General features: G+C 51.4%; 1 protein-coding gene across 2 annotated transcripts in view; it reads right to left on the bottom strand.

The window, feature by feature from the left end:
• DOCK1 (dedicator of cytokinesis 1) overlaps positions 1 to 23,395 on the bottom strand; it is a 559,970-nt gene extending 536,575 nt beyond the window's left edge. For both annotated transcript variants that reach the window (XM_025273840.3, XM_025273841.3), the window contains exon 1: positions 23,190 to 23,395. In XM_025273840.3, the coding sequence (XP_025129625.1) occupies positions 23,190 to 23,235 (46 nt within the window). In that variant the 5' untranslated portion in view covers positions 23,236 to 23,395. The remainder of the gene's footprint in view (positions 1 to 23,189) is intronic.
• Positions 23,396 to 24,403: the final 1,008 nt, after the last annotated feature.

Here is a 24,403-nt window from a genome sequence, read left to right as displayed (position 1 = left end):
AAATTACCCAACCAGCAAGGTGGCCAGAATTCACCCCCAGCTCAGTCCAACGGTAAACAGTCCTTTAACCCTCTGGGACTCAGCCCAACAACTACCCAGACACAACAGGCCCTGACAATGAGCAGCTGAATCAGTTTTGACGCAAATAAACTTGCAGGGATTTTCATCTGTGCTCAACAGACCCACACATGGCTGCAAACCCCGGTTCCTTCCGCCTCCCCGGACAACGTCGCCTTTCATGTTTAGCACATTTTCTTCCCTGCAGTCCTTCCGGACAGAGGCGCCACCCTCAAACAAGACGTATGAAAATGCTTCTAGAGATTAAATGCCTGCAGCCAGGCTTCTGAAAGTGACCTGATTAAATACTTAGCCATAATACCAGTCTAGACTCAATAGATCAAACCTTTCTGGCTCAGGGCAACAGTGGCTGTGTGGCAATTGTGCAAAATAACGCTTATAAATGAAAGAAAAGAAGCCCATTTCTTCTGATTTTCTGGTAAATTGGGGGTTGGAGACTTAATAACGCCAGGCCAGTTTACAAGTCAGACAGCGGGCTCTGTGGAGGCCCCCTGGGGGCAGAGACCAGCCATCAGCCAGGGACACAGCTCTGGGAATAAATGAAATGAATCATGGCCAGGGGGATCAATGCCCCCACCCCCCGGCTTCCTTAAGCGCCCTTCTCTCCAAGTGGGGCTTGGAGACTGTCACTTCATTCTGTTTTAGGCTTCTGAATACAGGGAATGCCCTCACTCCATTCATCTTTTATTCTTTCAGCTTCTCCAACAAGCCACACAACCCAGCTCCAAACCTCATACACACAGTCCCCTCTGCTGCGATCACTCGTCCTGACTCTTCTGCTGGGTACCTGCTGGAGACCCCCCAGGTCTCTATTAATGATACTTGCTCCTGCCAGCGCTCCTAGACTGTCCGGCCCCTGGGTAGGTGCCCAGGGGCACTGCAGATGCCATCACTCTTAGAGAACGCTCACTCCTGGCATCAGTATCGACTTTACAGCCAGACAGCAGGCAACCCAAGGGCACACACTATGTCTGCCTGGATCTTTGGTGAGTCCCCAGCACCTCGAAGGGTGTCTGCCATGTAGACTCTGACTCAGTGTCGACTGAGTAATGAAGTGATGAAGGAATGAAGGAAGTAACTCAGAGACAGTCTCTCTGGAGGGAAAGAGATGACCCAGACTTCCCTGGTGGTCCAGCGGTTAAGACTCTTTCCTTCTAATGCAGGGAGCACTGGTTTGATCCCTGGTCAGAGAATTAAGATCCCATGTGCCATGAGGCACTGTCAAAAAATTTTAAAAAATTAAAGTAAGAGATCACTTACCAAGATGCCAACTGGAGAACAGGTTGCATCAGACAAAGGTCCCACACACACTTCAGGGCCTTCACCCTTGGGAGGGATGGCCATTCATTAAGCATTGCCTAGTCACCTCAAGAAACTGGCCAAGAAACTCCTCGTCACATCCAAATTGAAGGAAAAAGCAAATCAAAGAGAGAGTAAAAACCTACCAGCGATTTCACACACTCGCACATGAGACATCACGAGTCTCCAGACAATTCTCTAAAAATATGAAGCAAAACAAACCAGGACACACGGTTTCTGAGCATCACCTCCCTCCCTGAATGAAGACCAGAAACACCTCTGCACCTGTTTCTCAAATGCATCTGTGCCCGAACGCTCTGGATTGGGGCCACCATAACAAACGACTGCAAACGTGGTGGCTACGGATTCTCTCCCAGGTCTGGGCGGCCAAGGGTCCAAAATAAAGGGTGCGGTGAGGGGGGCTCCCTCCTCGCAGCCTCCAGCTCCTGGCAGCCCCAGGCGCTCCTCAGGGTCCCTTGGCTCCTGCAGCTCAACTCTAATTTCTGCCTCTATCCTCACGTGGTTGGGGGTCTGCCTCTTCTTATAAGGACCAGCCACCTTGAATTAAAGGCCAACTCTAATCTAGAATGACCTCATCTTAACTAATTGTGCATGTATGCATGCTAAGCCACCTCAGTCGTGTGCAACTCCTCAACCCTATGGAGCCCGCCAGGCTCCTCCATCCATGGAATTCTCTAGGCAAGAATACTGCAGTGGGTTGTCATGCCCTCCTCCAGGGGATCTTGCCAACCCAGGGATCGAACCTGCGTCTGCTGCAGCTCCTGCACTGGAGGCAGGTTCTTTACTGCTGAGCCACCGGGGGAAGCCCCTTAACTAATTAAGACAATTATATCTCCAGTGACCCTACTACGAATAAGATCAGTCTAAGGCACTAGGAATTGGGACTCTTTTTTTTGGGGGGGTCACAATGTATATATGTTTTTACCATAACATCCTACATCTTCATCCTAGAAATTGGATTAAATGATCCAGGCAAGATCCTGAAAGCATTAGGAATTGTGTTCTCCTCGAGTTAATATGTAAATATATGCAAATATATATGCGAACTGGTAGTTTTTCCAAGTTTAATTTTTTTTCTTCTGTCTACTTTTCCTGGCTATCTAAATTCAGACTGAAGCTTACAAGTAGCTGAGAACTGAGAGCAAACATCAAGTAATTTATGTGGGAATCGAATGGTTCTACCCAACGTCTCTCTAATCCTTAACCTTTTCTGATCCTCTGGAGAAGGCAATGGCACCCCACTCTAGTACTCTTGCCTGGAAAATCCCACGGACGGAGGAGCATGGTAGGCTGCAGTCCATGGGGTCGCGAAGAGTCGGACACGACTGAGCGACTTCACTTTCTTCTCTCTCTTTTTTTTAAACCAGAAGACGGCGGTACACTAAACAGAGGTGGCTTTGTCACCAGGGACCTATTTTCAGGCTTAATGTGGTGCCAACGATGGTGCGCCCAAGAACTAAGTGATGAGCGGTGCTGAGCGTTTACACTTCTGTCACTCCTCCCCTCCACGTTTATAGCAAGTGGGCACCATCATTATCCCCACTTTACAGACGTGCAAACTGAGGCTCAGAGAGGTGACGTAACCAGCCCAAACTCAAACGGGAATCCAGGGGTCTGAATTCAAACCAAGTGGGACTTCAGGGCTGGAAGAATCTCACTGTTACCTGGTTCAATCCCCAGCCTCTACACACACACACACACACACACACAGCAGGCACACCCCACATCACATCCCTGCCCCTCGGGGAGGTCTGCCATTTTTCCATTCCTGCCTGTAGGATTCTAACAGCTATGGGTGCACAGCCTCCTGAAGGCTCCTCAAGAGGGGGCACACCCTGGCCGCTTACGTGGTAGTCACATCAGCACTGGCTAGGCCCCCAGTCCTCGGTAGGCAGTCACACCCAGGGCTCCTGTTGGTCACCAATGACGTTTTTACTTTTGATTTAAAATTGCCATGGGAGCAAGTGGGAGGAGGCGGGGAGGGGGAATATGAGAAGAAGACTGGATGAAGGCAGTCAACTTCCAGGTATAAGGGCATAACTGGAAATTCTACTATGGTGCTAGAAGTACTAAGGATGTAATGTATAACCTGACAAATATAATTAATACTGCCGCATGTTATATATGAAAATGGCTGAAAGCAAATCCTAAGAGTTCTTATCACAAGGAACACTTTTTTTCTATTTTCTTTAATGTTGTATATAACATGATGTGTGTACGTTAGTCGCTCAGCCGTGTCCGACTCTTTGCGACCCCGTGGACTGTAGTCCACCAGGCTCCTCTGTCCATGGGATTCTCCAGGCAAGAATACCGAAGTGGATAGCCATTCCCTCCTCCAGAGGATCTTCCCGATCCAGGGATCAAACCCAGGTCTCCTGCTTTGCAGGGAGATTCTTCACTGTCTGGGCCACCAGGGAAGCCCGATATATAACATGATGGATGCTTAATAAATACTGTGATTATCATTTCATCATGTATGTAGTTTAAATCAATACGCTGTAGAGCTGAAACTTATACAGTGCTCTATTTGAGCAAACTCCGGGAGACAGTAAAGGACAGGGAAGCCTGGAGTGCTGTAGTCCACGGGGTGGCAAAGAGCCAGACACAACTTAGCAACGGAACAATAGTGCCAATTATATCTCAGTAAAACTGGAAAAATAAAGGGATGGATAGACAGACGGATGGATGGATGGATAAACAGACACAATAGCCACAGTGTTTTATTCCACTCGCAGAGCTCCCCACTGATGTCATGGGACAGACTCCTCCGATCAGGTCTGTACTCCAGGGCAAAGTCAGCCATCCCCTCCCTGCTCGTGAGGGTTTCCCCAGGTTCTGAGATGAACATGGTACTCACTCCATTCACCAAAAGCAACAGTTCAAGAAAATCTCATTCCACTGTTAAAGAGCTGTCTGTACACTGGGAGGAGGCGGTGGGGAGCGGTGAGGGGGCGGGGAGAGAGAAATTTGGAATTAACAGATACACACTATTATATACGAAACAGGGAAACAATACGGACCTACTGTATAGCACAGGGAACTATATTTAATATCTTGTAATAATCTATAAAAGGAAAGAAACCAAAAAGGAATCTATATGCATATGTGTAACTGAATCACTTTGCTTTACACCTGAAAACTAACACAACACTGTAAGTCAGCTTCCGTTTAAAACTGCCGTCTCCACTTGACATTTTAGGTCTTCCTCCCACTTGTCACCTTCTCAGGAAAAGGAAAGAATCTGAAGCTTTCCTGCTCTGGGAGCATCCCACGAAGGTTTTCTAATAACATCGCTTCTTTGGTCTCAGCTGCCCCTTGACGTTTTGGGTCGTCCACATGGGTGTGCCTATGAAACAAACACCCTGCCGCGTGTGTATTTTAGAAAGGGGTTCATGAAGGTTTTCTAATAACATCGCTTCTTTGGTCTCAGCTGCCCCTTGACGTTTTGGGTCGTCCACATGGGTGTGCCTATGAAACAAACACCCTGCCGCGTGTGTATTTTAGAAAGGGGTTCATGACCTCCCTGCATCGTAAGAAAAGGTAACAAGAAGGGTGAAGTACAGGAGCTGGACCAGGTAATGCTGGGATTTCACCCAGCTTTGTGCATGTATGTGCCTGGGGTATGGGTGTGTGTGTGTGTGTGTGTGTATGTACACAATTAAAAACATTTAAGAGCATAAGCAGAGGGCAAATTAGGCTCACTGCCCAGGCAGTTGGGCTGTAGGACACAAGATGTTGTTGCTGTTTAGTTGCTAAGTTTTGAGACCCTGCAGTCTACAGTCTGCCAGGCTCCTCTGTTCATGGGATTTCCCAGGTAAGAACACGGGAGTGGGTTGCCATTTCTTCTTCCAGGGGATCTTCCCAACCCAGGGATCGAACCCGCATCTCCTGCCTTTGGCAGGCAGGTTCTTTACCACTGAGCCACCAGCGAAGCCCTGTATGACACAAGAAAAGAAAGAAAGTGAAGTCGCTCATTCACGTCTGACACTTTGCAACCCCGTGGACTGTAACCTACCAGGCTCCTCTGTCCATAGGATTTCCCCAGCAAGAGTACTGGAGTGGGTTGCCATTTCCTTCTCCAGGGGATCTTCCCGACCCAGGGATCGAACCTGCGCCTCCTGCATTGGTAGGCAGGTTCTTTACCACTGGGCCACCAGGGAAGCCCTGTATGACACAAGAAGCACTCATTTAAAAAAAAAAAAAAAGGGGGTGGGGGGGGAAACAAGACTCAACACCACCATTCTATTTCTCCAGGCTGTGATGCAACCGCAACCACGAGATGAAACATCATTAACTCAGTGATAAAGGCGGGAAACCCTGTGAAAATTTTATAAGCTGGTCTAAAGTTTGTGTAGGCTGACACATTTAAAGCAAAGCTGCAAAGCTGCTGCCCATAGTTGCAGGTAACTGGCAGACTTTGGCAGGTAAATAAAAGATCAATTTTAAGAACGGAAGAATAATGCCATACTATTGATGCCAAGATTGCTGAAGCTTCGTCCTTAGGAAACACTTCCATCCATCCTTCATTCCCAGGGCCTTACATTCTTCACTCTGAAGGCTGAGTCCACGTTAATCCCACCTTTAAGCGCCTGCCTGTAAATCATAGGCATCGAAGAAGGAAATTGTACAGACAAATGCTTTTGAGCCCTTGACCACATGTGGTCCCCACCGGTAACTACTGATCAGGTGAAAACTGGAGATTTTATTTTCTGTTCAACTGAAGGCAACACAGCTGAAGAGGCAGGAATCCTATGGAATTGGATTTCTGTTAAATCACTTTTTAAAAAAAAAACTTTCACTCAAGGTTCACTTCCCCTTCCCCACACCCAGCACTTCAGAGGCCTCTTGTGTTCATTAAAGCTCTAAACGGGGCCTGCCAGCAAGGGTCCCCGTCCAGCTCCACACTCACACCCCTGGCCCCTCAGTTAGGAAACCAAGATGATATTGCCCCTTTGGCTCTAAGAGCCTGTGAATTACTGCAGAGGTCCCCAGCTGCCCCCAGGGACCCATTTTGTGGAAGACAGTTTTTCCACGGACTGTGGGCGGGGGAGGGGATGGTTTGGGGATGATTCAAGTGCCTTTACTACATTATTACTACATCAGCTCCACCTCAGATCATCAGGCATACAACCCCAGAGGTTGTAGGTGCATGCTAAGTCACATCAGTCGTGTCCAACTCTTTGTGACCCTATGGACTGTAGCCCACCAGGCTCCTCTGTCCAAGGGATTCTCTAGGCATGAATGCTGGAGTGGGTTGCTGTGCCCCCTTCTAAGGGATCTTCCCAACCCAGGGATCAAATTCAAGTCTCATGTCTCCTGCATTAGCAGGTGGATTCTTTACCACTAATGCCACCTGGGAAGCAGCTGCGGACCTCTGAATTACTATATACAACATAGATAACAAACAAGGACCGACTGTATAGCACAGGGAACTATACTCAGTATTTTGTAATAACCCATTGAAGGAAAAACAATTTGAAGAGAATATATATGCGTACGTGTGCACATGTATATATTTATATCCACACGTAGGTATAATGAACCACTGTGCTGTACACCTGAAACAAACACATTGTAAAACAAGCACGGAAAGTGAGAAAAAGTGAAAGTGCTCGTCGCTCAGTCAAGTCTGACTCTGCGCGACCCCATGGATGGTAGCCTGCCAGGCTCCTCTGTCCATGGGATTCTCCAGGCAAGAATACTGGAGTGGGTAGCCATTCCCTTCTCTAGAGGACTTTCTCCACCCAGGGATCGAACCCAGGTCTCCCACATTGCAGGCAGATTGTTTACTATCTGAGCCAACAGGGACGGAATCTAAAGTATGACTCAAAGGAACTTACTGACAAGACAGAAACGGACTCAAAGACACAGAGAACAGACCGTGGCTGCCAGGGACGTGGGGGGGAGCAGTGGGTGGCGAGTTTGGGTTAACATTTGCTGACTATTTTATGTAGAATGGATAAACAGCAAGGTCCTCCTGTTTCGCTCAAGGAAATAATTCAGTATCCTGCAATAAACCATACTGGAAAAGAATCTGAAAAAGGAACGTACACATGTATAACTGAGTCACTTTGCTGTATAGAGGAAATTAACACAACACTGTGAATCAACTCGACGTCAATAAAATAACAGGAAGATGTATAAGCTGAGCTGAGCCCGGAAAAGCTTGACAGCGGGAGGTAAATAAAGGGTTTTTCCAGGCAGACAAAAGAGCATGTGCAAAGGCACTGCGACATGACCAGAACACACAGGTGGACATGCCAGAACTTGGGTAAGGATGTACCACCAGGCACAGTGAGGTCAGCTGAACGAACCCCCTTTCCCTTCTGTACCTGGGAGTCATCCCCAGTCCCGGTTCCCACAGCCGTCTCTCCCTTCCCCTGCCTCTCCAGGCTGATCCTCAAAGCAGTACCCGCCCCTCACCCCCAGGAACAATCCAAAGGAACTTGGCTGCCTGGTCACAGTGCCTGGGAGACCAAAACACATTCCTGCCTGTGAAAGACGGGCAGCACAACACACATGACATTAGAAGGACTTGAAAATAAATCTTGCCAAGTTAATAGAAGCACAGCAATTTGGAAGAAAAATAATCACATTTCCCTCCTGCTAAATCATTATTTGCCCCTGGTAAAGTCAATTATGCTAAAGAAAATAAGTTATTATTTTCGGGGAGCGGGGGAGAATGGAGTCTTGATAAGTGCCTTGACTCCAGCAAATAAAACTCCAAGAGCAAATGCTTGACTTCCCGTCTTGATGAAGGTCTGTGGGGAGGCTGAACGGTATTTCTTAGACAAGATGCTGGGGGTGGGCCATCACGCCCCTGGTAATCTGTGCATCTCTGCCAGGACCCAACCTCAAGACTGCTGCTTGTCTCTCAGAAAGAAGGACAGGGCAGCCCGGCGGGCTGCAGTTCATGGGGTTACAAAGAGTCTGACCCAGCTTAGCGACTGAACACCACCACAGAAGAAACACAGTGTCAGCTGACCACCCGCAGACAGCCCAGGTACCCGGCTGTAAGGCTGCCCCCTCCCACTCCCGCAGGCTCCCTTCTCTCAACACTCTTGCCCAAAGCACCGCCTTGCCTTCGGAAACAAGTCCTACAGGTTTCTAACTTTTCCTCCCAAATGTGTGGCAAAGACTTTGCTTCTAGCAACACAGGAACTAGAGCAAACAACCACACTACACCGCGCCCGCTACTCGATACCACGTTGCGCCTGCTACGCGATACTGCTGCTGCTGCTGCTGCTGCTAAGTCGCCTCAGTCGTGTCCGACTCTGTGCGACCCCAGAGACGGCAGCACACCAGGCTCCCCCGTCCCTGGGATTCTCCAGGCAAGAACACTGGAGTGGGTTGCCATTTCCTTCTCCAATGCATGAAAGTGAAAAGTGAAAGTGAAGTTGCTCAGTCATGTCCAACTCTTCGCGACCCCATGGACTGCAGCCCACCAGGCCCCTCCGTCCATGGGATTTTCCAGGCAAGAGTACTGGAGTGGGGTGCCACTGCCTTCTCCACTACAGTAAATACACACAGAGTGCTGGGTAGCAGTTGGAGTGACTCCCAGCGCTCCCTTGACGCCAGTGGGAGCCATCCGGCCCCCAGGGGGACACTTGGCAATGTCTGGATCTATCTTGGGTTGTCACCAATGAAGGAAGGGAATTCTTAGTGGGATCAAGAGTAGAAGCCAAGGGTGCTGCTAACTACCCCCAATGCACAGGACCAAAATACAGCCAACCCAGAAAGTCACTAGTACACAGATCACAGAAACCCACTTGGCATGAATTCGCCCATTTAAGCCTTGAGCAACTCTGTGAGGCAGAAACTGTCATCCACAGTTGACAAGGAAGGACAAAGGCATGGAGGGGCTTCGGAGCCCCCAGTGCATCACAAGCCAGCACCACATCCTGGCTGGGATGGGGCCGCCTCCCCTCGATGGACCTTCTTTGCAGTGATGTCACTGCATACTTGAGGCTTCCCTGATAGCTCAGCTGGTAAAGAATCCACCTGCAATGCAGGAAACTCTGGTTCGATTCCTGGGTTAGGAAGATCCACTGGAGAAGGGATAGGCTACCCACTCCAGTATTCTCGGGCTTCCCTGGCGGCTCAGCTGGTAAAGAATCTGCCTGCAAGGCAGGAGACCTGGGTTCAATCCCTGGGTTGGGAAGATCGCCTGGAGAAGGGAAAGGCTACCCACTCCATTATTCTAGCATGGAGCATTCCATGGACTGTATAGTCCATGGGGTCGCAAAGCATCGCACACGACTGAGCAACTTTCGCTATCACTGAATACTCCAAGGACAAGGCTGTGGGCTTCGGGCTAGTCCCCTCCCCCACATTCAGGGCAGCTGCTCCGAGTCCCTAACCAGGCAGCAAGGACTAGGACTCCTGGTCCATCAGCCCAGAATCTGCTGTATGGGACTCAGGTTGATGAAATTAAGAGGGAAACCAATGTTGGATGGCATCACCGACTCAAGGGACATGAGTAAACTCCAGGAGTTGGTGATGGACAGGGAGGCCTGGCCTGCTGCAGTTCATGGGGTCGCAGAGAGTTGGACACAACTGAACGACTGAACTGAGAGTGCTGTGAGCTTGGGGGAGGGAGGCCTCTGGTCTCTTCCATCCTGACTCCCTGACCCCGGGGCCTTCTTGCCCCCCGCCCAGGCTCTCTCCCTGCCGGCCCCCTCCTCATCCCTCAAGACTCCTGGGCCCTTGGGGCTGAGCACCATTCTCACTGGGGCCTCAGCCCTCACACATTCCTGTCCCCCCAGCCCCAGGTTGGGAACCATGGGGACAGAGGGACAGAAGGGATCAGGAGGCAATACCAGGAGGGGGAGACCCTATGGAACTAAGGCAGGAAATTGCAGACAGTGCCCCAGGGCCAGCCAGGCAGCCGGCAGGACAGAAGTGTGGCAGGAAATGAGGCCAAGAAGGCTGGGGAGGGTATCTTAAAGGATGCCCTTTCCACGTAGGCGGCAGCCACCTCGGTCTCAGAAATCCGATCAGAGATCCCAAGAGCTGGGCTGGACACAGCTCAGGGCTCAGAGGACACAGTCTAAGACAAACTGAATGAGTTAGTTTAGGCATGAAATTAAAAAAAAATCAAACAGATCCACATCCTTGCAATCCCCAAAGCCCCAAAGACCGCAGAGTTGTGGGTAAGTCACTCAAAGGCAAGAATCCAGCGGAGATGAGACACAGGGTAACTCTGGATCCTCAATGTCTAAGAACAAAGCTGGCAAGTAAACAAGAAGGAAGGAAGAGAGGGAGGGAGGGAGGGAGGAGCTGTACCATTTTCTTCTCTGGCTAATCTCCCTGGAGCTGGAGACGGCCGCGTTCACCCCTGAAGCAGGGACACACTCCGTGACTACATCACTGCTCGGCCCTACACGCGGGTTCAGCTGCCCAGCTAAGCAGATCATTCAGAATGCTCAGCTGCCCAGAAGGCTAATCAATTATCAGACAACCTGTCGCACATAAAATAAAAGTTACAAAACTTGATGAAAATTAAAAGCTCACACAGTCCTCTTTCAGTTAAAGACAGATGCAAACCATCACCAGACGCTGCCCATGTTCTCTATAATAAGTGAATGGAACACGGCGAGCGAGCCTGAGTGACGCTTCTTCCTGGGGCAGGCTCTTCTGTACACGTGATCTGGGCGGCTCCTCCAGGGCGGCTGAGAGGTGACCACAGGCTCTGGGACTCTGCCAGCGCCCAGGTGCAGGGTCTGAGGTCGGGGAGGTGGAAAAGGCTGCACGAGGTGTTGGGCACAGACCTGGATCCCAGACCTTCTGACTCCTGGTCCAGGGTTCTCTAATATCCCACACCATCCAGCCCCCTCACGCCACTTTAAGTTCCTGCAGTTCTGACCAATCCGCCCATCCAGCCCTTTTCAGTGCCCACTGGATCATAAAGACAAACGCTACTTCAGAAAAGGAAGACTCATTCACTGCAGCAGGCTTCACAACAGCCAAGATAGGGAAACAACCTCAAAATAGGGAACCTCAAGATAGGGAAACAACTTCAACGTCCATCGACAGATGAAAGGATAAAGAAAGGGTGGTGTGAATGTATACAAATACAATGAAATGCCACTCAGCCATTAAAAGAAAGAAGGAATGAAATATGTCACCTGCAGTAACATTTAAAAAATGAAGATCAGGGCATCTGGTGCCATCGCTTCATGGCAAACAGATGGGGAAAAAATGGAAACAGTGACAGATTTTATCTTCTTGGGCTCCAGAATCACTGCAGATGGTGACTGCAGCCATGAAATCAAAAGATGTTTGCTCCTTGGAAAACAAGCTATGACCAACCTAAGCAGCATATTAAAAAGCAGAGACATTACTTTGCCAACAAACGTCCATCTAGTCAAAGCTATGGTTTTTCCTGTAGTCATGTATGGATGTGAGAGTTGGACCATGAGGAAAGCTGAGCACTGGAGAATTCATGCTTTTGAACTGTGGTGTTGGAGGAGACTCTTGAGAGTCCCTTGGACTGCAAGGAGAGCCAACCAGTCCATCTTAAAGGCAATCAGTCCTGAATATTCATTGGAAGGACTGATGCTGACGCTGAAGCTCCAATACGTTGGCCACCTGATGAGAAGAACTGACTCTCTGGAAAAGACCCTGATGCTGGGAAAGATGGAGGGCGGGAGGAGAAGGGGACGACAGAGGATGAGATGGTTGGATGGCATCACTGACTCGGTGGACATGAGTCTGAGTAAGCTCCGGGAGTTGGTGATGGACAAGGAAGCAGTCCATGGGGTCGTGGAGAGTCAGCCACGACTGAGCGACTGGACTGAGCACTGAGCAGTAACACAGATGGACCTAGAGACTGTCATACTACGTGAATTACGTAGAAAGAGAAAGACAAGTACGTGTTACCACTTACATGTGGAATCTTAAAAAATGGTACAAATGAACTTATTTGCAAAACAGAAACAGAATCACAAACACAGAAACAAATGTACGGTCACCAAAGGGGAGGCCGTTGTTGTTCAGTTGCTAAGTCGGGCCCCACTCTTTGTGACCCCATGGACTGTAGTCCGCCAGGCTCCTCTGTCCATGGGATTTTCCAGGCAAGAATCCTGGAGCGGGGTGCCATTTCTTCCTCCAGGGGATCTTCCCGGACCAGGGATTGAACCCTCAACTCCTGCACTGGTAGGTAGATTCTTTACCACTGAGCCACCAAAGGGGAAAGGAGGGGTGGATAAATTAGGAGTCTGGGATTAGCAGATGCAAACTACTCTATATAAATCAGACAAACAACAAGGACCTACTATATAGCACAGAGAACTATACTCAACATCTGACAATAAACTATAATGGAAAAGAATCCAGAAAAGAATATATGTATATATATGTACACACACACATTATACAGCTATGAAACTGAAGTTGTACTTTGCTGTACACCTGAAACTAACACAACATGGTAAATCAACAATACTTCAATTTACAAAAAAAAAAACAAGAGAAATTATTCCATTCTTATAAGGAAACAAATGCCAACACTTTGAAGCAAAAGCGGTTCTCAGCAGGCTTTAGTAAACATCTTCTGAAGCCAGAAGACTTCAACAGACTTCAGGGGTGGGAATGGGGTCTGGAGGTGCTAAGTACATTTTAGGGTGGTGAGAATGGGAACTGCCAACAAATATGAAGATGACCAGTTTAGAAGGCAGCCTTCTTTATGCTCACAGGCCCACTCCCCCTGCCCCAGGACCCTTCTGGGTTAAGTACACAAAGAACATCCTGAAATGCTATAGGACTTAAGTGGTGGAACAAACATCAAAGAAAAAGGCAGCAGCTGCCCCCATTCACATCCCTTCGCATCTTTGCAGGGGTCTGGCCATCTGTTCTGCCACCGGACTGTCAGCGACTGAAAGGTATGAGATCTTACAATCCGGTGTTCAATGCCCGTATTTCTAACCAGTCCACCACGGTTCATGCTGATCAATGGAAAATGCGTATTTATAGGAATAGGTGGAGGAGACCCACCTCATCTTCCTCCTTTGGGGCACACAGCAGGACTATATCTCTGAGTCCCACGTGCTGGCCAGGGACGGAGCTCTGAACACAAGAATGAGCGCAGAAGTGTGGGTACCAGTCCTGGCCAGGAAGAATCTCCTGTGAACTGTCCTGCATCTCTGTCTTCCCCCATCCACAAGTTAAAAAGGCAAGATGCTGCAGAGGGCAGAGCCACAGGATAGAAAAACCCTTAGTGCCTGAACGAGTAGACAGAACAGAGCCCCTGGGTCCCCTCCCCACCCCCACTTGGGCTGTGACGTGAAGAAAAAACGAACTTTCATGGTATGAAGCCAGCAAAACGCTGGGGCTGTTTGTTACAGCAACTGCTGCTGCTGCTGCTGCTAAGTCGCTTCAGTCGTGTCCGACTCTGTGCAAACCCATAGACAGCAGCCCACCAGGCTCCTCTGTCCATGGGATTCTCCAGGCAAGAACACTGGAGTGGGTTGCCATTTCCTCCTCCAATGCATGAAAGTGAAAAGTCAAAGTGAAGTCGCTCAGTTGTGTCTGACTCCTAGCGACCCCATGGACTGCAGCCCACCAGGCTCCTCCGTCCATGGGATTTTCCAGGCAAGAGTACTGGAGTGGGGTGCCATTGCCTTCTCCAGTTACAGCAACTAGCCAACCCTAATTCAGAACAGAAATCACAACAGTTACACGTGTACCTAAAACTGTACTTAACGTATCCACGTTAAGTTAAACAAAATCACTCCAGAAGGCATATAAACTTTGTATCACACTCCCGAGGACAGGCAGGAACATCTGTGAACAGCAAATGGGCCAGGAAAGAAGACAGAGCAACATTTTTGATGAGAGATGTGTCCCTGGAAGCTTCAGGGATCTGCCCTGGGAATCCGTAGGAACTCAGGCTGCTGGTCTGACCTCAATGTGAACATTAAAGTTTTAGGGAAGCCATGAAACATCTCTCCCCATCCTCCACCCGCAGCTCCCAACCAGCAGGAGATGAGAAGCAACGGGGTCCACATTGCTTTGGTCCCCCAGTCAGACTGGGGAGCCGGGCAGAGCCTGAACTCACTAGAGCAGCCTAAGGCTTCTCACAATCAATAACAAAAGGAACTAACCTTTGCCAAGCACAGCCCAGGGGCCAGGTTTGAAGTGGGCTATCTCTTTATCCCCAGAACTGCCCAAGGAGGCTGGCGTGATCACCAGTTTTTACAAAGGAGAAAGCTTAAGGCAACAATTCAGCCAAGTCACTTGGCTAGGAGGAGGTGGAGCTGAGATTCAAAGAGGAATCTCTCCTACCCCAAACCTGTGATCTCTTGGCACACACCGCATGCTAAAAGAAAACATCTTTTTCTCCTTAAGGCACCCAGATGAAAATTTAACAAGCTGATAGGCATCTGTCTGGGGTGAAACCATCTGCCTTTGAAGGCAGAGAGCGCCTCTGTGTATGTACACGCAGCAGCCCACCAGCATGCAGGTAGGCGGATGAGTGCAGTCTTGAGCTAACACGGAGCTTACACTCAATCATCCAGACGACCTGCCACCAGCAACACCCTGCCCTGGCCCGTTAGCTACAGAGATCAAAGCGCCGCACGAGCACCCCGGGGCCACTGCACACTGGGCCTGCGGTGACTGTTGGCAGAGCCAGCCTCCTGGTCCACAGAGTGAAGAGCAGCCCCTGGGACTGTCTGCTGGGCCAACGTGAATGAGCAACTTGGGTACCCAGGGCCTCCTCACCATCATGGGAGAACTGGGATTCTGGATCCAGCATGGTCTGGCCACTCTATTCGAGCCACAAAAACACAGTTGGTAAGAAACTAGAAACAAACCTAAGGGGGATGTCTCAGTCTCCTGAGACTCAGCCAGGTGAGCACAGGCGGGTGACACTCGATGAGTCATCCATCTACACCTCCCCAGACTGTGACACCAGACTTCAAAACTGCACAGCTTCCTTTCAGGTCCCAAATGACCAGACCTTAAAGTCCTGTCCAAAACTGGATAACAAGGAATTTCCACATCTAACACAGAAACTAACTAGAGTCCTGAACTAGATTCTGTGAGCCTTGTGACCAAAGCGGGGGGAGCTTCCACCACGAGCGCCCACCTCCCACCTCTCACCTCCCTGGGGTCCACCCAGCACTGGGGACCCACACCCTTACAGAAAAAGTCACCCAGATGGTGACCCCCACCAACGGCAGAGTGAAACCTAAGAGGAAAAGCCTTAATGTCGTGATAATCACACTGTCAGGGGCTGTGTCCCCCAAACTCAAAGGTTGAAGCTCAAACCCCAATACCTCAGAATGTGGCAGGATATGGAGACAAGGTCTTTAAATAAGTGATGAGGGCAAAACGAAGTCATCAGGGTGGATTCTCATCCATGAGGGGGGTCTTTACAAGAAGAGATTAGGACAGAGACACACATAAGGGGGGACCATGGGAGGACACAGCAAGACCTGCAAACTGACGAGAAGTCCCAGCAGGAAACAGCCCCTTTGACACCCGGGTCCTGGACCCCCGGCCTCCAGAACTGGGAGGTAAGAAATTCCTGCTGTTTAAGCCACCTAAGTATGTGCATGGGAAGGCAGCAAACCCACAGTCACCCCCCTGCCCTGTATCCACAGGGGACTGGTTCTAGCACACGGATACCAAACTCCATGGATGTGCGAGTCCCTTGTGTGAAATGGCACCCCCTCTTCACCACGTTCCTCTCTGAGGACAACCCCAGGACACAGAGAGTCTGAAAAGTGAGCATCTGGGTGAGCCGTCGGCCAGCGGTGTGCGGCACTGTGTACCTCCACACCGTCAGACTGCCTCCAGCCTCCCCTCCAGAATCTTCCCTGCAAGCTGGACTTCTGGCCCTTCCCTGAGCAGACCAAACTATCTCACCAAATCCATCAGCAGCCCCCCCTCCACCCAGCACCCAGTCCGGCTCATCTCCCAAATCACACCAAGATCTCCTTCAAGGTGCACTGCAGCGAGGGAAACGCAAATTCCAACCCCAACGACACACCGCTCAGACTGGGGAAAACAGAAACACGTGTCGGTAAGGATGCGGAGAGACTGGATCTCACATGCACATGCATGCACACGCACATACGCACGCACCTGCACACGTTCACACACACGTGCACACACGTGCACACATGCATGCACACACATACCTTCAAGTACACACGCATGCACATGCACACCTTCACTCACACACACATGCAGACACGCATGTACACACACCTTCCCATCACACACAAGCACACACCCATGCACATGCACAAACATGCACATATACACACAGCTGGTGGGAATGTAAAACGGCTAAGCCACTGGGGAAAAGTCTGGTATTAATAGTGTCTTAAAAAACCAAACTACCACACAGTTTAATAATTGCACTCCTGGGACTTCCCTGGCAGTCAGGTGCTTAAAGACTCTGTGCTCCCAATGCAGGGGGCATAGGTTCAATATCTGGTCTGGGAACTAAGATCCCACATACTGCAAAGTGTGGCCAAAAATTTTTTAAAAATTAAAAACAAACAAAACACAATTGTACTCCTAGGCATTTATCCCAGAAGATGAAGATTTCCGTTCACACACACACACACACACACACACAACCTGAGCATGAGTGTTCACAGCAGCTTTACTCACAATAGCCAAAACCAGACATCCTTCAACGAATGAACGGTTAAACCATCTGTGGCACGTCCAACATCACGGGACACTACTCAGCAAAGAAAAGGAACAAATCGCTGATACACACAGCAGCCTGATGACTCTGGAGAATTATGCTGAGGGAAAAAGGCAATCCAGAAAGGTTACATACTCAAGATGCCATTCATGGAACATTCGTGAAATTACAAAATTGCAGAAATAGAGGTCAGATTAGTGGTTGCCAGGGATTATGGGGCAGGGAAACGGGAGGGGGGTGCAGCAACAAAAGGACCCCGGGAGGGGTGCTGGGGGTGGAGACGCTCTGTATCTTCAACATCTACATCCAGGTTCTGACACTGTTGGAGTTTTACAAGATAGAATCTCGGGGGAAACCGGCGATGTGTACGTGGGCTCCCTGTATGACTTCTTACAACTGCTGTGTGTAATTATATGGAAATCCAAAGTCTAATGAAGAGAGAGGAAGGAGGGGAGAAAGGAAAGAAGGAAGGGGGGAGAAAAGAGAGAAGAGAGAGAGACAGAGACAGAGAGAGGTCACAGGGGCCCTCGGGCACAGGCACTTGGCTTCTGGGCTGCACCCAGCTCAGGACTCACCACTGACTATTTCTCTACCTGCATCCTCAGAGGTCACAAGAACACAAGCGAAAGAACAATTCACATACCCTCAGGCAATCCTGATAACTCTCTGCTATTCTGGGCCAACCCTGGCACAACAATACATTTAAAATGTGTATAATGTTTCCCAAGTAAAATCAGATTTGCAGAAATATAATACGCTCTTAAGTTTTGTTTTTCTGCAACTCCAGTGAATGAAAATGTCTGCATTTCTATTTACTTACGATCAAATATAATTTTTCATCCCCCAAAGTAGCAGCTTGCTTGCTGTTCCAGGCAACATGAAGGATCTCTCTGCAGCTCCACACTCCCAAACTTATTGGAATACTACCATATTCCTAGCAATTACCATTGCTCAGAGCTAATCTGAATACACACATCATAATCTCTATTATCAAGCAAATGTCACACTCCCCGGTAGAAAATTAACTTTGGAAGAAGAACCTTCCTTCAGCCACGGTGACTGTCGAATCCAAAGAGGAAATCGCTTGTCACCACATTTCTAAACTGCAATTCATTAAATTAAAAAAATTACTAAAAGCGTTGCTGCATGGACTGCCTGGCTTATCTCAAATGCTGACCTCAGCGCTCTGTGCTCTGAGGACACTATCTCAATGAATCCCCACTGGTCTCTGCGGAAGGCAGGCTTGAGTCCCCTTTCCAGATGAGGAAACTGAGGCTAAGGAAGCAGGAGTCATTTGCTCAAGGGCCACATGACGACTAAGACCCAGGAGTCAAAGATATCTTGGTGCCAATACCCACATTCCCTGTTTGAGTTTGGCCTGGAGTGAAGAGCGAAGGACACGTGGAGGTCAACCTGCCTCCAGGCAAAGCCAAGGCTGGAAAGAGAACCCAGTCTCGCCCGGGCTGCTCACCACACCACCTCCATTCACCCCCGACTGCTGCCATAACCCATCACCACGCCCTTGGCAGTTGAAAACCACCCACGTTTATTATCTCACTGTGCTCCAAGTCAGACGCCCAGTGTTCCTGGGTCTCAGAGCCAAGGTGCTGGCCAGCTGGGCTCTCACGGGAGGCTCTGGAATGAATCTGTTTCCCGGCTTACTGGGGGCGCTGGCAGAATCCAGCTGTGGCTGCAGGACCGAGGTCCCCGTTTCCTTGCTGGCTGTCAGCTGGGCCACCCTGAGCTCCCTGGGGTCCTAGCAATTGGGCTCCTACATCTCCGGGCCAGCAAGGGGGCGTGGACCCCTCCCCAGCCTCAGAACCTCTGAGTCCACTTCTACCACACCTCTCTACTGTGAGCAGTCAGAGAAAGTTCTCTGCTCAGGGGACCCAGTGTGCTGCTGCCATTCAGTCACTCAGTCATGTCCAACTCTTTGTGACCCCACAGACCACAGCACACTAGGCTTCCCTGTCCATCACCAATTCATGGACCTTGCTCAAACCCATGCCCATTGAGTTGCTGATGCCAGCCAACCATCTCATCCTCTGTCGTCCCCTTCTCCTCCTGCCTTCCATCTTTCCCAGCATCAGGGTCTTTTCCAGCGAGTCGGCTCTTCACATCAGGCGGCCAAAGTATTGGGGCTTCAGCTCCAGGTGAGTAACTTAGGACTAATCAACCCATTTCAAGGTTCATAACCGTAACCCACCTGCCAAGTCCCTTCTGTCATGTCACACATCATATTCATAAGTCTTGGGGATTAGGGAGTGGATATTTGGCAGGGGTTGGGGGGCGTGGTGGGAAATATTCTGTCTCGCATACCATCAAGGAGATATGAGCCCACCATCCTCAGAAAACTTCCCAGATCAAATATATGGCTTAAGTGAATTCTTATAAGGCAAACACCATGAGGCTGAGAATTAGAACACTGCATCTTTTCACCTAATCTCAGCAACTGGATCCACATGAACACAACTTTACAGGTATTGGGACGTTATGACTCAACTTAGTCGGGGGTGATGGAAAAGTTCATCTGGCCCAAACCCTGAGTGTGACTGAGTTAGGTCAAAGTTCATGCCTTGTGTTAATAAGCCAGTCTGTAAACACTGACCCACCAAACTCACAGCCAAGGGGAGACAGGAACAGGCTGGTCAATTGCACAGGTGACCATCACCGCCGCCCTCGCCCTGCCCCAACCCCATGAATCCCGGGGGTGCCGGGATTTCCTGCCTTTGCTGAGGAAGCAAGAGATCAGCTGTTTACTCCTTTCCCAACTTTACAGAATAAATAAATAACTGAAGTGTCTTACTTACAAACAATGCTTCTAACAGAACTTAAGTACTTGCAGACAATGAGCTGTGATTCATGTTTGCAAATGAGATAAGAGTTTTACCATTTTCTCTCCCCTCGTGATCTATTCACAGGCCAAGTCGCTGGAAGCATGGCCCGCCCACAGACCCACCAGAGCCCATCTAGGGAGACACAGTCCCCTTATGAGGCTCTGGCCAAAAAAGTTTTGTGGTTGGTGAAAGGGCTCTCTAGGAGTTTTCCCTGAGGCAGAAAGAGCCAGTTAGCTTGGGGAAATGGATTCCTACATACAGCACTTCCATCTTCCCAGCCAGCCCAGGCCCTGAGAACCGGGGGACCCCTCCCCAGGCAACTCCCAGACAGGAGGGGCGCCTGGTTCAAGCACCCTTGGCTTCCCCCTGCCCCAAATCGGGAGTTCTAAGCCTGCCTGCCCTCCTTGACAGGACGTATTTAAAGCTCCTTCTGCTGCTCAGAGTTGGGTTGTCTTGTCATCTTCTCCTGGTGACACTAAGTAGAACAGCCCCCTCAGGGTCCCCTGACTGCCTGACTGCCACACACATCCTTCCCAGAACTGCCTCCAAAACCATCCAGGAGACTTCTCTTCTTTGAAACTCTTCACTTTGGGAGTTTTCTTCAAACGAAAGTATGAGCCCAAGGTGTGATATCAGAAGGCACTGCCATGCATGCATGCTAAGTCACTTCAGTCATGTCTGACCCTTTGCGACCCCATGGACTGTTGCCCAGCAGGCTCTTCTGTCCATGGGACTTCTCAGGCAAGTATACTAGAGTGGATTGCCATGCCCTCCTCCAGGGAATCTTCCCAACCCAGAGATCAAACCCGAGTCTCTTGCATCTCCTGCATTGGCAGGCGGGCTCTTTACCACTGAGCCACAAAAGCTTCCAGAAGGCATGTGCCTTACTGAAGACAGGACAAAGCCACGGTCATGCCCAGAGCCACCTCCCCAGTGGGCAGACCCTGCTCGTGAATGTTCCCTTCGGTCTCGAGACACAAGCCACTATTCAACCATCTACACCTACAGGGTGATCTCTGACACCATCCAGGTCACCCCAGGAACCAAGAGGATCAAGGTGTCTTAAAATACGGTGTCCAGGATCAACATGTACACCTGACGATATTTAAAATGGATAACCAACATGATCCTACTGTTTAACACAGGGAACTCTGCTCAACCTTATGTGGCAGCTTTGGATGGGAGGCGAGTTTGGGGGAGAATGGATACATGTATCTGTAGGGCTGAGTCACCTTGCTGTGGACCTGAAATATCACAACATTGTTAATCAGCTAGACTCCAATATAAAATACAAAGTGTAAAAAAATATATACATAGTATCCTAAAGAGAAGCCCCTTCCCTATCACCTGGTGGGGGCTAGGGGAGTTGACCATAAATGAGCTCTAGAGCCACCACCAGGGTTTCAGTGGCATTCGTCTGTCCCCGGCCTCTGGGAAATGGGGGGGACAGTGAGTAGACCCCAGCACACAGGATGAGGGGCCAAGTCCCAAGCAGGATGGTGGTCTCCCGCCCTCTGCCTGCCTCTCCCCAGAGCTCCAGCTCCTCCTTCACCTCTCAGTGCAAGTTCCTCGAGGGTCGCCCTCAGCCCTCAGCCTAAACACAGCATCCCAACAGGCTCCCAACAGCCCACCCCCAGGTTGCAGTTACCCCAGCAGGAAACTCCACTTCCCCAAACCTCCCTCATTCAATGCAGATGGATGGGGTTATTTCTATGGGTCTGAAACCATCTGAATGCACACAGGATGTCACTTAGAAGTTTAGAAACAAACAACAAAAAAAAGAAGTTTAGAAACAGAGCTGCCATCGGAAAGCCCAGCTCTGTTGGGCTGTTGACATTTGTAAACAAGCCTGAGTCTCAAATGCCTGAGTCTCTAAAAGGCGGTGGGGAGGGAATTCAGCCACTGCGGTCCTGAAACAGGGCCGCTCCTGCACTAAGACACCACAGGCCCAGAGGGGACCTAGGACCGGCCCGGTGCCCACTCTGCGTCTCTGGCATCTCGCAGATAAACCACTGGCATCACAGAAAAAAAAGAGAGTGCCCTAGGGACGAGCAGCACCCAGGAGGCCTTGCAGTAGCCGGCGGCCTGAACCAGACCAGCAGCGGGAGTGGGAAGACACTCTGGGTGACCACACTGCAAAGGTTCAGAGCCCCAAGGGCAAGACAGGCGAGGGACCAGGAACCCCAGGGGGGTATCCCCTGCCTTCGGAGGGAGGCCCAGGTCAGGCAGAGTCCAGCCTGGCCTCTGAGGAGATGGTCCCCGCTTTGGACCCTGGAGCAGGAGGAAAGAGACTGAAAACCAACTGGGAAGCTGTGGAGCTGGGGGACCAGCCGCCAACCCAGACAGAAGTCTTGGGTGGGTAAGTCAAGAGAAGGCAGGAACCCACAGGCCCCGGCAGGCCAGGCCCCGCCAGAAGGGCTGCAGGGCGCACGGGGCCCAAGGGAGCCGTTTGTTTGGCCCTTAAGGAAAGTGTCTGTCTCTGGAATGTATGTGTACTTGGGCAGAAATGTAAACTTGCAACCGGACTCCCCTCACTCCCCTCCGCAAACGACGAAGAGCCGCGGAGCCAAAACCCGTCCTGCCCTTCCCAACTCCGCTCCCCGGCTCCGGGGACACGCTCGGCTGCCGGCCCCAGGGTCCCGCGCCGCCCAGGGCAGGACCACCAAGCTGCCGGGTCGTGCGATGGGCTGCCCCCGGTTGCACGGGCCACCTCCTCCCGCCCACCCCCCCGGAGGAGAGCACAGTTCTCCTCTCCGTGATCGCTGCAACTCGAAACGGTCCACCCGGGAGACCCAGACGCTGAGCACAACTTCACCCGAAAAGCAAAAAAAAAAAAAAGGCGCGGCTGAACAATGCCCCCGGGGGCCTCCCGGCCGGGCCCGGCCCAACTGGGATCGGGGAGTCCGGGGGCAAGCCCCGGGAGGCTGGAGGGTTCGGCCGCCGTGGTGCCCGTCCCGAGAGCTGGCTGTCGGAGGGGACACCCTCGGGACTTGACACAACCCGCCGTGTCCCCCCCCAAACACACACCCAAACACACCCGCGTGTCCCCGGCCCGGCTCGCGCGGGCTCCGGAGCAAGCTCGGGGACGGCGTGCGCCCCGGGCGCCAAGTGGGCAGTGCCCGCCGACAGGAGCGCGATCGGACCCCTCGGGCAGAGGGGGAGGGCTGGGGACGCGGGGCTCCGGGCGCCGCGGTCACTCCGCGTCCCCGCCCGGGCCGCCGGCAACAGGCTCCCGGGCGCGCCCCCGGCGGCCCGGAGCCCCGCGCGCGGCGCGCGGAGGTGCTCACCCACGCCGTATTTCTCCTCGCGCTTGGTGGGCACCCAGCGCGTCATGCTGCCGCCCGCGCCCCCCGCGCCCAGGCCGCCGCCGCTGCGCCAGGAAACTCCGCGCCTAGGCCGCCATTTTCCATCCCTCTCGGGCCGCGGCAGGATGGGGTGGAAAAAGTTTGCGGCGGAGGCGGTGTCATGTGGGACGGGGCGGGCGGGGCGTCGCGGGCCGGATGGGAAAGGCCGGGAGCGCCAGCGGGAGGCGGGCCGGCGCGGGAGGCGGCGGGCGGGGAGCCGCGCGCGCGGCCTCGGCCCTCGGCGGCCCTGCCCCGCGCTCCGCGCCCACTACCCCCACCCACAAAGGAGCGCCCCCCGCAGGGGCTGTGGTCTTCTCCTGATGTGCGGGACTTCTGCGAGTCGGGGTGCCCTCCCGAGGGCTGGATCTCATACACCCAGAAAGGGGGTGCACCCTGGCCGGGAAGCGGGCAGGGGGAGTCTTGGCAATTCGTGAAACTTCTACATCAGACCGACTCCCAGTGATGTGAGGTACCCCCCACAACCCCCACCCCTGGTTTGGGGGAGAGGCCTGGAGCTGAGCAAACCAGCAGGATCCCTGGGAGGAAACCTTCCCCGGAGCGTGTGGTTCATTCATTCATTCGTTTGGCAAAAGTTAACTGAGCACCTACCCTGTGCCCACTGCGCTGAGCACCAACTAGCCAAGCTAGGGACGGGGAGGTGATGGGTAGAATAACAAGACATAGGTTGGCTCCTAGTGCTTGGGTGGAGACACCCAAGGAGAGTGGGAAGAGCCAGCGCAGGGCTGGCCTTGGGTGGGGTGGGGTGCCGGTTAGGGGGCTTTGCGGGAAGGTGACCTCTTGCTGGACTGTGGAGTGAGCGCATTGACACAGAGACCTCAGCCTCCTTTGGTCCCAGAAGCCTCTGCAAGCTGAGTAGGACAGGAGGTCTGTGAAGAGGGGGGAGTCGGGAACTGGAGAGAGGGTGCTAGCCTGGAAAGGAAACCCCAGTCCCAGCCTGGAGCAGACACACTGGCCTCTTAGGAACTTGGTATCCACTGTGCTAAGCGTCCTCAGGCTCTTGTGTTTACCGCACCAGGAGAAGATTGGGGGGGCTTCAGATTTTCTTCAAGTTAAAACAACACACACACATTTATTTTTACCATAATTTCAGAAAAGAATAGAAAGATCAAAACCAACAAAAGGAGGAAGGAGGCAGC

Source organism: Bubalus bubalis, chromosome 23 (assembly GCF_019923935.1).
Source record: "Bubalus bubalis isolate 160015118507 breed Murrah chromosome 23, NDDB_SH_1, whole genome shotgun sequence".
NCBI lineage: Eukaryota > Metazoa > Chordata > Mammalia > Artiodactyla > Bovidae > Bubalus > Bubalus bubalis.
This window is presented reverse-complemented; position numbering and strand designations above follow the sequence as displayed.